The sequence below is a fragment of the Danio rerio genome, chromosome 1, assembly GCF_052040795.2.
Source record: "Danio rerio strain M-AB ecotype USA chromosome 1, GRCz13ab, whole genome shotgun sequence".
Lineage (NCBI taxonomy): Eukaryota > Metazoa > Chordata > Actinopteri > Cypriniformes > Danionidae > Danio > Danio rerio.
Genome location: NC_141021.1, coordinates 35,918,426 through 35,935,340, shown reverse-complemented (window position 1 = coordinate 35,935,340; position 16,915 = coordinate 35,918,426). Strand labels below are relative to the sequence as shown.

Here is a 16,915-nt window from a genome sequence, read left to right as displayed (position 1 = left end):
TGTTGAGGTGGGAATGTCAAGTGGTGAAAGAGAGAAGGGTTTGCTTTAAAAGGGAAGTTACAGTAATGTACGCGCTAATTTCATGCTGTGATTTCAAAGTGGCAACACAAACACAGACACAGGAAAGATAGACAGTGACTATGTTTACATGGACATTAGTAATCTAATAATTTGCCTTAATCTCAATAATATTATTAAGGTGTTCACGAGTTACTTTTTGAATGTTCCTTTCATGATCCCGTTTTAAATTTTATAGCACATAATTCAATTAACGTCATTGTGTCATGTAATTTTGGATGTTTCATTCTTGAGTTGTCGACTTTAACTGCAGTTTGGCACTTTCACTTTCATTCAGGAACATTTTACGCATGCCCCCGCTTGTGACAAACAAGATATTGGATGTGAGGAACAGCCGGAGGAGTGTTGTTTTCATGCAATTTTTTATACCGCATGCCATACGGGAGAAAAAAAAACCCTCAGCATTTCTCTGTAGATGCAGAGACTCGGTAGGTGCAGAGAATAGTGTCAAACAGCTGTGTGTATAGACTTTCCTTTCACGAAATGCAGTGAATCTTTCAGTCCATAATGTTGTAGTGCTATTACCATAAATGCAGTAACTAAATCATTTTGACAAATGAAAGTTGCGGACAAAAAAAAAGGGGGGGGGGGGGGTGGGGCTTGAGCAGGGCGGGTTGAGGAGGGAGCAGGGTGGGGGTGCGTGTGATGAGTGGGATTGGTAAAATGAGGTGCCGGATCAGACTTCAGTGGTGCCAGATCCAGATCCGGCTTGTTCCGGCACAAAGCAAGCTCTTCTTCGAACCAAGTATTTCACATGAATTAATGCTGAGAACTAGTCTGTACAGACATCCAGTCTACAATGAATTTACACAAGGATCTCAGGGCCATTTGTGTTGCTTCAAAACTTCTTTTCAAACCAGAAGAACAAATTTTCTTAAAATAACCCCAAAACAACCAATTTTCACTTTTTTGTAAAAAAATATGTAAAATATATTCTAATAGTGATTTTTAGCACCGTGGGACACATAAATGACATTTGACATCTCAAAAAATGTGTTTTGGTGTTTCGTGACCCTTTAAGCTATTACAATGTTTTAGTGGATAAACAATAGCAACATACCTTTCGGAGAGCTTTTTAGCAAACCCGAAATCTGTCAGTCGAATGTGCCCCTCACTGTCCAGCAATATATTCTCTGGCTTCAGGTCTCTGTAGACGATTTCTTTGGAGTGAAGGTATTCAATGGCGCACACAATTTCAGCTGAATAAAACATTCCCGTACTGTTGCTGAAATGTCCTCGGCTGCGTAAATAGCTGAAGAGTTCACCGCCATTCACATATTCCATCAACATGTAGAGGAAGCGATCATCATGGTGCGTCCAGAACCTGAGAAAGGTTCACATAAAATTTATATGAGAAATATAAATGATTCCTTTTCTAGCGCTTCTGAATCAATTCTCAAATGTTCCAAATCAATTCTGTATTGAAATTAGACCACAATGATACGGGCCCATGTGTAGTCACAAGCTAGAAACAGAAAAATAATAAGCAATGACAGGCGCATGGATTTATCCTGCTGAATTTGCTTGATTTAGACTAAGAAAAACAAAGTTAAGAATTTTAAAGCTGCAATGCTGTAAGGCGCTTCTCATTCGGTGTCTGCTGTTCAAATTCCTATCATGCCACAAACTATAATCTCAATTCATGATATCTGCATTGTTCAATAAACACTGACTGGCCACTATATTAGGTACACCTGTCCAATTGCTGGTTAACACAAATATCACATGGCCATCACACGTCAGCAACTCAATTAGGCATGTACAGTATACGTGGTCAAGATGATCTGCTGTGATTCAAACTGAGCATCATAATGGGGAAGAAAGGTGATTTAAGTGACATTGAACATGGTTGTTGGTGCCAGACAAGCTGGTCTGGGTATTTCAGAAACAGCTGATCTACTGGGATTTTCAACCGTCTCCAGGGTTTACAGAGAATGGTTTGACAAATAGAAAATATCCAGTGAGATACACTTCTGTGGGCGCAAATACCTTACTGATGCCAGAGGTCAGAGGAGAATGGCCAGACTGGTTCCAGCTGATAGAAAGACCTATACGAATATTGTTGCTGACCATGTCCAAGCCTTTAAGCCCACAGTGTACTGATCTTCTGATGGCTACTTCCAAAAGGATAACTCACCATGTCATAAAGCACAAATCATCTCAGTCTGGTTTCTTTAACATGAAAATAGGTTCACTGTACTCAAATGGCCTCCACAGTCACCAGATCTCAATCCAATAGAGCATCTTTGGGATGTGGTGAAATGGGATAGACCAAAATTTAAGAGGAAAAATTCCAGTATAGTCTATGTTACGAAGGTTTAAGGCAGTTCTAAAGGCAAAAGGAGGTACAACCTGGTACTAGTAAGGTGTACCTAATAAAGTGCCCGGTATATATATATATATATATATATATATATATATATATATATATATATATATATATATATATATATATATATATATATATATATATATATATATATATATATATATATATTTATTATTATTATTATTTTTTTACTTTTTTGATTGTATTTCACCAAGTCTGGTGTTACGTGTTAGTAGCCTGGTTAGAAGATACTATAGCCTGTGCGATCAGACGACCAATTATGTACACAATTTTATTTCACAAGTTCCACCCAATAATAAATGAGGTCAACCTCAGTAACATGGCAGAGTGATGGTTTATGCTTAAATTCTGCTAGATTGTTCTGTATCATTGTTTGTTCCTTTTTAGAAATATGCCTTTGTCTTTCATTTGTTATGTTTGGTGATTTGTTTTTATCTGTGAATTATTTGATTCATAATTCATGCTTCAAAACTGTCAAGGGACCAGAGAGAGCATAAATGCTTCCTGATTTTCATGGAGCAAAAGTTTCAGTGCACTAAAAGATTTTTGCGATTGAGACAGCCCATAAAATGGCTGACTCCCCGATCAGTGCCCTGACTACTAAACAATGGAACTAATTGAGACGCTCCCTAAATCTCCTAGGTTGAGAATCACTAGTAGTAGTGTAACAGACCACAAATCTCATGGTTCGGATCACGCTATGGTTTTTCAGTCACTGATCGGACCATTTTTCGGATCAGCAAAAAAAGAGAGCAGACAAATGTCATTTACTTTCCATTTATACAAAATTATTACTACAAAAAAACATTGGTTTTAACAAACAGAACTTAGAAATTAATTTAACTTTAATTTATAACACTTCATGTTTCATTATAGGTGCATCATTTTTGGAAACCTATTCAGTGACATAATTATGATGGTTGTTTAACCCTTTGGTGAAACAATGTAACTGCAACAACACTCGCCAGCGTCAAGTTTCATTAAAAGGGTGATTTTAATCTTTACCATAAATATCAATGTTTATATCTGAACTATAAGCTGTTATGCCAGTACTTCTGTGTTATGTAATTGTTTGTAACTAACTGAAAAAGTGTAAAAACTGAACCTCTCTTGATCAAATGCAGATTTCAATGCAGCGATTTGAAAGATTAAAAAACATTTGGAAATCATTATCATTTATTGTTCATCATTCATTCAACCATGATCCGTTACACCCCTAGTAAATAGCATAATACGGATCAGTATTTTATAATGTCTAATAAATGCTACAATAAATAAAAAGCTCTGAATTGACTGGATTGGTGAAACGACGTGCTCTCACAGCATGTTTTGAACTGTTTAAACAGGATACTGAAATATTAACACAGATAACCTACTTTAAGTTTTTAACATTATGAACTAACAAGACATAAACAGATTTAAAATGTTGATGTTGTGTAATGTCTACTCACAGTCTGACAAGGAAAGGATGGTTCACCTCCGTCAAAACCTCTTTTTCATTATGTACGTGCTGCTCCTGCTTTAGACGAATGACATCCGGGATCTTCATTGCCTTCAGAGCAAAGAATCCTCTAGTCTTTTTATCCTTCACCAGAAACACCCTCCCAAAAGTTCCTGTACCTAAAAGTACATAAAACACAAGAAAGAATGCAAAACTTTGAAATCTCACAGAATCCAACACCTGCAGTGACACTCTTTTTTTTGCTACACATGCATTAGTCACTTTTAGAAACACTTGCTGCTACAAAGCGCTTGGCCAATGCAATTCAAATCATCTTGTACTTCGCACTGCTTGCCTTAAAAATATCCCTTTTGCACAGTGCATGTGCATTATTTATAATTCTCATGTATAGCCATTGACTCACAGTATATCTACAGTCAGATAGCTTCCAGTTGTGTATAGGCTTAAACTATTCATGTTTAGAAAGTTCTTCTCAATGTTCTATCATGATTATGTTTATGTTTAATTAGAATGCACCAAGGAGCAAGACACATATTGTTCTACAGAACAAACCATCGTTATACAATCACGTGCCTAATTACACTATCCTGCCTGGTTTACCTAATTAAGCTTTTAAAATGTCACTTTAGGCTGTATAGAAGTGTCTTGAAAAATATCTAGTCAAATATTATTTACTGTCATCATGGCAAAGATAAAATAAATCAGTTATTAGAAATGAGTTATTAAAACTACCATGTTTAGAAATGTGTTGAAAAAAAATATTCTCTCCCTTAAACAGAATTTTGGAAAAAAATAAGCAGGGGACCTAATAATTCAGGGAGGCTAATATTTCGGACTTCAACTGTATATGCACAATATATTCAATTAGTTATTATTAAGTGTATGGAAATAACCATGTCTTTTTGACATTTTAAAGTATATACTCAAATATGTACTCTTTCATATATAATTATCTTTCTTTATTCTGTGCAAACGTTCAATTAAGAATGTAAAAATATAACAAGAAACATTAAACACTTTTAAAAACGAATTATTGCAGTGCCTGCATAGAGTATTGATAAATAACATGCAAAAAATATATATATATATATATATATATATATGACCAGTTTGGTCATCTAAATGATGAAAAAGCATTACCATAAGGGCTGCACAACACTGGAAAAATCAGATATTGCCATATTTTATTTTTCTGTGATAAATATTGTGATATGAATACAGTTTCACAAGATGGTTTGAATAGCTCTATTTGACTATTTTTCTGGGGAGTCTAACAATATTCAGGTAGAGAATTTAAATAACCAAAATACAAAAAAATGTATACTTTATTTTTGTTTTGTTTCATTTCCAGTCCAAAGATCAAATAATCAAACAATGAACAAAACACTTATTACAGCATTTGTTCATGCTTGTTAATGTTGGCTGATGAAAATCCAGTTCTTTATTCTTTCTTCATGTTAACTCACGGTGCATCAACTAAAGGTATCAAGCATGAATTCCAATTTTAATAAGGCATTAGTAAATGTTAAACTATGATTAATAAAAAATGTACACTATTGTACATATATTTTTCATTCTTGGTTAATGTTAGTAAATACATTAAATAAAATTAACTAATGAAACATTATTGTAAAGTGTGACCCCGCTGTCCAGGCCAAATTCCCTCCATTGACCCTCACAATTATCCCCATCCACCGAATTGGCTACATCACTGTCTCTCCACTCCACCAATAGCTGGTGTGTGGTGAGTGCACTGGCACCACTGTCCAGTGAATGCTGCACACTGGTGGTTGTTTTGGAGAGACTCCTCATGATTGTGAAGCGCTTTGGGTGTATGGCCATACACAATAAATGCGCTATATAAATCCACATAACTTACTTACTATAAATTAGAAATTCGCTTGACTACAGTATGGAAGGGGTGATTGTTTGTCACAATACATTTACTACATTTTTGGTTTAGTGGCTAATTTATATAAATTTGTATGATCTCATAAACACAATTTAGTACTATTTGTTCATCACCCTATGATGACTTGGTTTATGGGTGGGGGTTGGGGTCAAATCTCTTAACAATTGTACATTTTTCCTCACTTTAAATTGTATGAATTTGTATGTATTATCCACTCTAGCCAAAATCAGCTAACTAACGATAGTCTTTTATAATCTGTAAAATTTTCCACCACATCTTAAATTCAAAAATCTTGCCGAATGAAATGACAAAATAGGCCACCCTGTCTGAAAAGTCTGCTGATAATGAATTAGCTTTTGACAGTAGGTCTGGTACAACAATATTGTTGTTTTCTCGTGGTTACATCCATGAACACTATGTAAATACACAGTACAGTTTTGTGCAGCTCTGGAAACCCGGAGGCTAGTATGCGTTCAGAGATGAAAATGAGCAGCGTTTGTCCGAACAGTGCAAAAACACTTTGTAAATGAGAAACCTGTTAAATGTGTGTGTGTGTGTTTGTGTACACTGCCTGACAGAAGTCTTGTTGTCGATCCCAGTTGTAAGAGCAACAATGATAATTTGACTTCTAGTTGATCATTTGGAAAAGATGGGATTACAGGCATTGAAGATGAATCCAAAGAATCTTGATGAACTCTGGAAGTCCTGCAATAATGCTTTCTTTGCTATTTCAGATGACTTTATTAACAAGTTATTTGGATCATTGCAGAGATGTATGGATGCAGTCCTCCAAGCTCATAGGAGTCATTCACCATACTAATTCTTTTTCCACTGCACCATGACTTTATAGTCTATACTGTGCATTATTTCTGTTAAGTGACAAGACTTTTGTCTAAGCAAAGTCAGACCTTACTTTCCTAATTAAATAATTAAAAATCAAGGCATGATCATATTTTATTTTGGTAAAATAAGCATAATCTAGAGGCCTTTGCCTTTTATATAAGTCTTTCAGATATCAACTAGAAGTCAAGTTATTATTTGTTGTTCCTAAAACTTGGATAGGCGACAAGACTTTTGTCAGTGTAGAAGTGCTGTTCCATTTCTTAGGAGAATATTTCCACTCCCTTTACACTGTCTTTCAAGAGTCAATATAGGTGTTGAAGTAGGGGTATAAAATAGATTTAGCAGGCCTTAATATGCTACTTTTAAACACCTTTTTCCAATATCACAACTATAAAAGCATGTTTGTGTTTGGTCCCCACACAGAGATCTCTTTTCTCCAGCAATGAATGGCAATCGAAGCAGAGAGAGTAAAACTCTGAAAGACAAGCTGTCTCAAAAACTGTCTTTGAATTGTACTGTACAGTGACATGAGTTTCAGTGGGTAATAGATCTTACACTGCACACATATGATCAACGGTGACGGAGAGAGCTATCGAGCTGAAAGAGCAGGGCACCTTGAACCGCCCACCAAATTACAGGCTACTCAGTCTCACCAGGCCACTGTTACAAACCTGACAGGTCAATGCCCAGCGGATATCATCCTATTATATGCTCTCAGATTTAAGGTTCACACTAAATGCTACTTATCCTTGATGATAAAACAAACATAACCTTAAACGGTTGTAGGGAGAGAAAAAAAAATCTGCTGGTAATGTGTATGTGTGGTAACGTTCTTCTCTGCGGGCACTATTAGTACTCAGGTCACGGGGCTGGAAACCGCAGTTGTGGAGTGGCAGTTTAAAGGGCATGAAGTGGATCAAGGAGCTGTGAGATGGCGCAGAGAGACTTGTGTTTTATTTGTATAAACCAGCAGCGACTTCTGAAAGACTTCTTAAAGGAGAATGCCTACACACCTGAGATAGAACAAACAAGCCTGACATTCTGAATGATGTAAAAATTTAAATAAATAAATAAATCTATTATTATGAAATGATTTAATCGCCAAGTATCGATCAATTTATTAGAGGCCTATTCTGCATGCTTATTAAGTCACAAAAAGGAACTAAAATGATGAACATTTAACTGAACTAAATGAAAATTGATAACACAATCTGCATCTACAGATGTTAAGACTTCAATATGTTCATTAATTAAGACTTAAAATAGATTTTTTTAAATATTTAGTATTTAAGTATTTATTTCTAAAATGAAAGTGTCAGTGTAGTATGTTACATTTAGCTTACTGTAAACTCGCACAACACAGGCCCTTCAAAAAAAAAAAAGAATCGATCTTTGTGAATCCTGTTAAAATCACATTCATTAATATGTCTAAATAAATACATCTATTACTAAACCCAAATAAGCAACAAAGACAAGGTAAATGAAAAGGTAGCCTATATGACATGCTTATTTATTGCCAGTCTTAGTTCTATGATTTTGAAAATAACAAATAGTGTACATCTCTATAAAACACTAAAACACTGCTTTTTTATGTTTGTACTTTTATTTTAGTTATCTTTCATTTATTTTGCTTTTATTTACAAGTTGAATCCCCATTGCACTTAATTTTACAATAGTAAAGCTTTTTAAAGATTGATGAAGGAGTTAAAATGCTTAGTTTCGCTATTTTATCTTTATTTACAAGTAGCAGGGTATTTACAGCTACTGTATATTTCTGTTCATTCGCATCCTGTTCTTTTGTACCCCCTGGTGGCATAGTTGCAAACTGCTGTTACACCTAAAAACACTTTTTTATAAACCATTAGTCTTGCCGCAGCATCAAGTGCGGCGGTAATGGTCCTATTGAACTGTCACCCTCTGTATAAATCACTGTAGATTTTTATTAAAGCTGAAAAACATCAAACAAAAAGAATTTCATTGAATGATTTCTTTATAGATGCATTCATAGTTTTCTTTGCTTTAAGATTTGTGGCTGTGTACAACTGTTTTCTCAAATAACACATATTTTCAAATCCATGATTTGCATTAGACAGCAGAGCCAGATATGACAACAGCTTGCATCTGGGGAAATCCTATTTTGGCATTAAAAAAAATTAAAGGATTTACTACAGACACAATGAAACAATAGCACAGAGAAGGCATTAGCTTTCCCACTGACCCTATTTTTATATTCAAGTCATCACGCAATTTGACTTACCCAAGTCTCTAGTAGCCAGTTTACTGGTATTTACACCATTATTCTAAACCTACAGTATATATGAACTGAATTTGTGCCTGTGCTGTTAGTTGACGACACGCATTATGATTGGTCATGCTTGTTTGCAACCCAATTTGATAAGGATTATGGACTGCATTAGACAATATAAATGACCCTTCATGTGGGTGCTTTTATTCCCAAATTGTCAGAAGCTCAGAAATTTCCACATGCTATTTTGCATAGTATATTAAATATGACCCAACATTTTCTCTGTCAGTTTTTTTTTTTTTTTTTTAGCTACTGTAATGTTATTACAAGCAAATAAGTACCCATGCTCATAAACTTGGGAAATGCATAGACTTAAAAGAATATGTGGAGAGTATCAAAATAAACTTCCTTTAAAATAAATGTATAACAATATTTTACGTGAAGAATCAAAATATTGTTGTCGTTTGTATTAATGTGTCGATCCATATGTATGTATTGTTACTCCCCTTCACAAAATGCTAAATAATAATAATAATGAAATAAATCGAATTTATTAAATAAAAAATAAAATAAGAAAGTATTAAATATAATAGTGTATAATAAATAAATAAAGTTAATAAATTTGGAAATTCAATAGAAATATCATACCCAATGTTACGTTATGAAGGTAAATTTAGACAAACACACACACAGACACAAATACAGTGGCTGATTCCAGCGTTATGGACGTGACATTTGCAATAAATAAATGCAGATATCGCAGCCTCTGTTACTTTTTACCTTGCACTTCTTTGTTAACATTTCATTCATTCATTTTCTTGTCAGCTTAGTCCCTTTATTAATCCGGGGTCGCCACAGTGAAATGAACCGCCAACTCATCCAGCAAGTTTTTTACGCAGCGGATGCCCTTCCAGCCGCAACCCATCTCTGGGAAACATCCACACACACATCCACACACACCCATACACTACGGACAATTTAGCCTACCCAATTCACCTGTCCCGCATGTCTTTGGACTGAGGGGGAAACCAGAGCACCCGGAAGAGCAAACTCCACACAGAAACGCCAACTGAGCCGAGGTTCGAACCAGCGACCTTCTTGCTGTGAGGCAACAGCACTACCTCCTGCGCCACTGCCTCGCCCCTTTGTTAACATTTATGATTATATATTTTATTTGTTTATGATACATGTTTTTTTAACATTCTAATTATTATTAAATAGTTAAAATTACTATAATTGAATGAATATTCTTAAGATGTGTTCTTTGGAAGACTTCCATTATGATGCTATTATATCGTCATTCTGGCATCATATAATCAGTGGCATGAAATGGTGATAAAATGACAATAATATATTTTGGTGCAATATATCGTAAAACTAAAAATCAATATCGTGACAGGCCTAAATATTACTATTAAATATTACTGTTTGAACACTGTATTAAGCTCTGCTCTTAGATTTTGTAACAGGGCAGTATTAGAAAACCTACATTTCCTTGCCTCTCCCATTGTGATAAGCTAACGACACTGACGGAATAACTGACATGGAATGTTGGCATTTAACACGTTTACCTCACACAAGGAATCTTTGTTCAGAGACCACTGAACTGTCATGGTTACACAAGTGCTGAACAAAACAAAAGCCTAGATGTCAGAGGGGAGGAGACAGAATTTGTAAGGTGAAGTAAGACACTTGATGACACATTATTAGATCATGTTTCCTGCCTGTTACAGTGGAATCTTACTCAGCTGAGTTGAAGCTGTTATTGTGAAACTACAAACCAAAGTATTAAAGAAAACAACAGTACGGCAGAGAGACAGACACAGTGCATGCTTCTGTTCTCAAACACCTTCTTATAGCTCAGGCGTACTCAATACATTTACACTCACACACCCAAATAATCCATTAGTAACTGGACACCTCGGTCAATCAAACGTTGCTTGATCCAAATGAAATTTCGATTGGATTGAAAGTGGGTGATGCAGACATGAAATAATTGAATCAATGGGACAAAACCAAGAATGAAAATGCAGTTTTCACAACAACAATTTAACCTTTGTAAAACGTATCGATACTTGATTAGCATTCGTAATAGTTTGTTTAGTTTATAAACAAAACATAATAATAAACCATTACACTGACCGTGATGTTCCTGTCCTGATTTTTGAACATTAAACAATAGTTAGCAAATGCACAGTCAAAATATGCAGATCTTTGCAACACTAGTGAGTTAGCTAAAGGGATTAAACCAAATGAAAATAATTAGTGTCCTGTTCGCAAAATTCTACCATCCCTCACATCCTTTATTATACCATTTATCAGGCTATTCTGTGAATATTTTCAAGCAGTCCTGTAATATTTCTTACAAATGCACATTTGTTTAAGGACCATTTGCCTTACATGTATTTATTTATATTTAAATAACTCCAAAAATTAAATTAAATAAAATTAAATAAATTAAATAAATAAATAAATAAATAAATGCTCTGATGGTAATTCCAATGACATTACAAATGAGGCTTCACTCAATTCTGAATGCTGTGATAGAGGTACATTCATACAGTTCAAATCATTGGAAAACTGTATTCAGTTTGAATTTAATAGGATTGATGAAAATAAGAGCATGTAAACAACTAGATTCCACTGTGGCAACCCCAAATTAATAAAGGGACTAAGCCAAAAAGAAAATAAATGAAAAAAATGAATGAATGAATTTAAAATGCCTCTTTTGTATCATGTATTACAATAAAGCTGCCGGATAGAATCTTGATTTAAAAATGACGTAAAAGGACATTCACATTGCTGACACAAAGAGAGAACAGCTGAACAAATGTACAATTAAAAAAAAGCTTTAGTCTTTCAGCCAAACTGTACAGTTATTATACTGTACAAAAAGTTACTAAATAAATATTAATAATCACATAATTACAAATGTGCATAAAAAAAAAAAACTAATGTCTATGGAACAAGTTAAGCCTGTATACTTTATTCAACTTTATTCAAATGAATTCAATGTACATATGCTAAACAAATTGCACGAATTATTATTTTTTTCTTTCAGAAACGATTACATGCATGGCTAAATTGTGTGGTCTGTGTGTGTCTATTCGTAATTTCTATGTTAAACAAAACTTTTAGATTTTTCATTTACGTACAGCTTTAACTCACAAAAATGACATGAATTAATTTGTAAATAAAAAAAAAAAAGTTGGCACATAAAACAAATGTATTTCAGAAGCTCAGATAGCAGAGAAGCATGGGGGCATATTATACCACCATGTGCAAAACTGCATATTTAATGTTGGTAATTTACTTTTAATTTTACTTATTTTTATTTTTTTTTACAGGCTATTGAAATCTTTGGAGCTTTGAATGATCGATACAGTCAGGGTGAAGCTCTGAAAACAATAATAAAACAAGATGCATTAGCTTTCGCTCCACTCCCATTCTTCTAAATTAAACCACACATGGCTTTAGAGCAAATGCACTTTGTGATAGTATTTAGATTTACAGATTATACTTCCTGCTGTCAGTAAATAATGTGTGCATGTGTGTGTGCGTGTGTGTGTGTGTGTGTGTGTGTGTGTGTGTGTGTGTGTGTGTGTGTGTGTGTGTGTGTGTGTGTGTGTGAGAGAGTTTGGGGTGGGTGTGGGAGGGGGGGTTGGGTGTTGTGAGGGAGGAGCTTAGTGAATATTTGACATTCTCAGCACATAATTTGTATCTGCGTTCTCACAATGCAGTCTGCAATGTGAAACTCAATCTGTAAGTTTGACTTTGTTACAGTGATTGTATGACCAAACTAACTTTGACAAACTTTGACAAAGCCACAATAGGATAATAAATGGTCAAAAAGTATTATATTTAATTAAAATAATAACAACTAATTTTTCCATGTACCTCATTGGTCTAAAAAACAGTTGGTGGGATGATAAATTTTCACCCTGGTTCCCACAAAAAAATGTCCAAGGGTAATTCCATTGGTTTTCGGATTGAAAAAAAGCTTGTGACAAAATAAAGTACAAGCTCATGACTCTTAAACATACACTACTTGACCAATGTCTTGTCGCCTATCAAAGTTTTAGGTATAACAAATAATAACTTGACTTCTAGTTGATCATTTGGTATCATAAGTGGCTTAAATGAAAGGCAAAGGCCTCTAGATTACGCTTATTTTAACAAAATAGCATTCCTTGATTTTTAAATATTTAATTAAGACAGTAAGGTCTGACTTTGGTTAGACAAAAGTCTTGTCACTTAATAGAAATAATGTACAGTATAGACTATAAAGTCATTGTTCTGTGAAAAGTTGTGTATAACTCCCATGAGCTTGGACGACTGCATCCATACATCTCTGCAATGACTCAAATTACAATAATAAAGTCATCTGAAGATCCATGCAGGTTCCAAAAGGTCTTCTGCAGTATTTGTGATGATTGGGATGCAATTCAACAGATGAATCATTGGAAAAAATCTAACGTCTGCCACTTTTCCAAATTATCAACTAGAAGTCAAGTTGTTGTGTATTGCTATTACAACGGGGATCGACGACAAGATCTTTGTCAGGTAGTGTAAACATTTGGTTCATATGATCAGATCAAAAGAGTATGTATATTTCAATGTCAGCAAGAATTCCATTCTGTTGGTTGTTAGCATTCACATTTTAAGATTACTTAGTTACACTAGGGCTGTGCAATTTATCGAAAATCCGATTTCGATTTTGGCTTTTAACGATTATGAAAAACCATTAATCGAGATAAACGATTATTCCATCACGTACCGCCCCCTTTTCAGTTGTACACGTGTGAAAACTCTTTGCCTCTGCAAAGCTCAGTTCCACGTGAAAATGACTAAAAGTATGTGCTGTACTGTAACTTTTGCAGCACGGGATGCGCATCATTCATAATTTTAAAAGCGCAAAAGAGCACGTGCTGTTGTGTGTGTGCGCGCCGTGTCTGGCCTCTAACGCGATCTTAATGTGAGCGCTTTAATGGTCAAATACATGCACATTTGTGTCAGAGCGCGGTGTTTATTGATTATTCATATTAACCCCCATTTGTGTAATAAACAAACAAGTTGAGAATCAAAAGACACGTGAAAGAGAAACCATATCAGAGCCGCACTATTCTCAAAAAGACAGCGTGCGATATTCCTGCTGCTGCCGACTGTTTTTATTATTAATCAATAATGAAATCAAAAACACAGTGAAGATGCTCAAAGCACAGTTTAAACAACAGATTTAATAACTCATTTCTAAAATCTGATTACTTTTATCTTCGCTATGATGACAGCACATTATATTTTACACATTATATTTATAGATATTCAAGATACTAGTATTCAGTGACATTCAAAGGCTTAATTTGGGTAAATAGATAAGTCATTGTATAACAGTAGTTTCTTCTGCACACAATCAAACATATATACTGCTTAAAGGGGCTGATAATATAGAGCTATTATAGGTTTCAAAATATTCAAACCTGCTTTTATTCTAGCTGAAATAAAACAAATATGCTTTTCTCCAGAAGAAAAATTTATAGGAAATACTGTAAAAAAAAAAACATCATTTGGGAAATATTTATATATAAAAATAAATTGACTGGAGGATGAATAATTTTGACTTCAACTGATAATCGTTTTGAATAATCGTGATTACAATTATGACCAAAATAATCGTGATTATGATTTTCCCATAATCGAGCAGCCCCTAAGTTACACAGTTAATAATAATTAGTATACACATTCAACAATCAGTTCACAATAAATAAATATGAATAAATATACTTACATTCTTTAAATAGGCAGATCTTATCAAAGCCTTAACATTTCAATTATCAACCTTACCCATTACGGTGTGATTTTAATGATTATGGGAAACTGACCTTATTTTAAATCAGTAATGAATGCCTTAATTAAGCCATTGATGGTATTGTTTTTAATGGATTAGTTGTGGTACATGATCTCTCCATGGTGTTTACATGATCAAACTGCTGTAAAATAGAGTCTCTGTAAAGTATATTTTCAGTTTTTCATGACAAAAACTTTGTCTGGCATTACATTTGACTTTATACTAGTGGGCAGGAATGACCTTAACTGAGCCTCATTTAGCTTTGCTGTAATATCAAATGCCTAAAAATCACTAGCAAATGTTCCAAGCAGTATTTGCCCTTAACCAAAGAATACTTGTGCTGCATTTTATACATTCAGCCTCTCTTCAGCAGTGAATCAAATCAGAGCAAAACCTAAGAAAAAAGTAAGCTCCGCCAATGATTTTCTCATTATTTTAATGACAATTTAATGATAAGAGCATTTAGATAGAAGCTTAAACCGTTCATCAAAGGCTGTAAATCTCCACCATCCTGCAAAAAGCTCTGCAAATTGGATTATTTATGCTGGGCCTAATGCTATAGTATACACTTCGGATCCAGCCATCCATTTTTATACAGAAGTTTGCCTCTCAAAATGCTATGAGTAACATTTAGCTCTAAACCACAATACAATTTCCTTTTACAGTAAATCACAGACATGACTAATACTGTTGTTTCTTGGAAACAGCACTAATATAAGCTCCCCAAAATAAATGCATAAATAAATCACTGTGAGGCTTAGGGGTAGGTCGACAGACGATGCCATCGTCCATCGCAGATGGCCGATAGAAGTCACGATGCTGAGCTGGCATCGCAATCCTTAACCCCGCCCCTTTCGCAAACCCGCTCACAAAAAATACAAAATTAGGTCCCATTTACACTCATACATCTTAGTTTTAAAGTGGCATTTTAGAATGAAAACGATCCACATATACTCTGGCGTTTATCTAGCATTTCGAGACAGCCCTCTGTCCACTCGATACAAGTACCACTTGCTGAAAATGCACATCACGTGACCACATACACACAGACACACACAGACACACACAGACACACACAGATACACACAGATACACACACGCACACATACCGTCATGCACTCGTCTGTTTCTAACAAAAATTAGCATGTTTACAGCATAAATTTATATTTATTAGCATGTTGTTAGTATGTTTATAGTATGAATTAGCATGTTGCTAGTATAATTAGTATGTTTGTTAGAATGTTTTTAGTATGGAATAGATTGGTATTGGTATATTGTTAGTATGTTTCTAGTATGATTAGTGTGTTATTATGTCATTAGTGTGTTTCTAGTATGGATTAATATATACAAATTAGCATGTTGTTTGTGTGTCCAATGTAAGTCAATGGCAGTTTTTATAAAGTCTATGGGACAGTTGCTAGGGTGCCGTAAGTGGTTGCTAGGGCATGACTAGTAAGTTGAAAGGTCATCAGTGCTTGGCAGATTGGTAGTCTGAGTTAAATGAGACCAGCCTTAAGTCTGTTTAACAGTCTGGCGGAAGATTATAAGGTCATAAAGTTTGGTCCAATGTTAAGTCAATGGGACTTTTCCGAATTTTCCAGGTCAGTTTTCAGAAAACCGCAAGTCGGATCAGTTGGACAAGATATTGCAACTTAATTCAGTTTAGTTTGGAGGTTTAAAGTTAGTTTTGTGGCTGTAGTATGAACGGTCTAGGACAGGGATCACCAAACTTGTTCCTGGAGGTCCGGGGTCCTGCAGATTTTTGCTCCTACTCTAATCAAAAACACCTGAACAAGCTAACCAAGGTCTTACTAGGTATACTTAAAACACCCAGGCAACTGTGTTGAGGCAAGTTAGAGCTAAACCCTGCAGGGCACCGGACCTCAAGGAACACGATTGGTGACCCCTGGTCTAGGAGGAGATGCGTTCTTAAAATAGTCTAAGAAGACGAAAGAATAATAAGTTTAAGTAGTATAACAGTATGTTGGCTTTCTCAAGCCACCATACATATCTTGCTTTACTGCAAAGGATACATTTATTTTATTTATTTTTTATTTTTTCTGGAGACGTAAACATTCAAGTACATTAGTTTTTTTTTAAATCATTGAACATTCCCAAAATAACTACCTTTTTCAGTTTGTTCAACAAACATACATGAAACAGTTGTACATGTCTAAATA

At 34.7% G+C, this 16,915-nt stretch overlaps 1 protein-coding gene across 2 annotated transcripts in view; it reads right to left on the bottom strand.

The window, feature by feature from the left end:
* prkx (protein kinase X-linked) overlaps positions 1-16,915 on the bottom strand; it is a 62,337-nt gene that overhangs the window by 36,418 nt on the left and 9,004 nt on the right. For both annotated transcript variants that reach the window (XR_015476661.1, XM_087237322.1), the window contains exons 2-3: positions 3,880-4,048; positions 1,139-1,402 (exon numbers count right to left, since the gene is read on the bottom strand). Coding sequence is in view for 1 of the 2 variants with exons in the window: in XM_087237322.1 (XP_087093448.1) it covers positions 1,139-1,402; positions 3,880-4,048 (433 nt within the window). In the remaining variant the exon portion in view is untranslated. The remainder of the gene's footprint in view (positions 1-1,138; positions 1,403-3,879; positions 4,049-16,915) is intronic.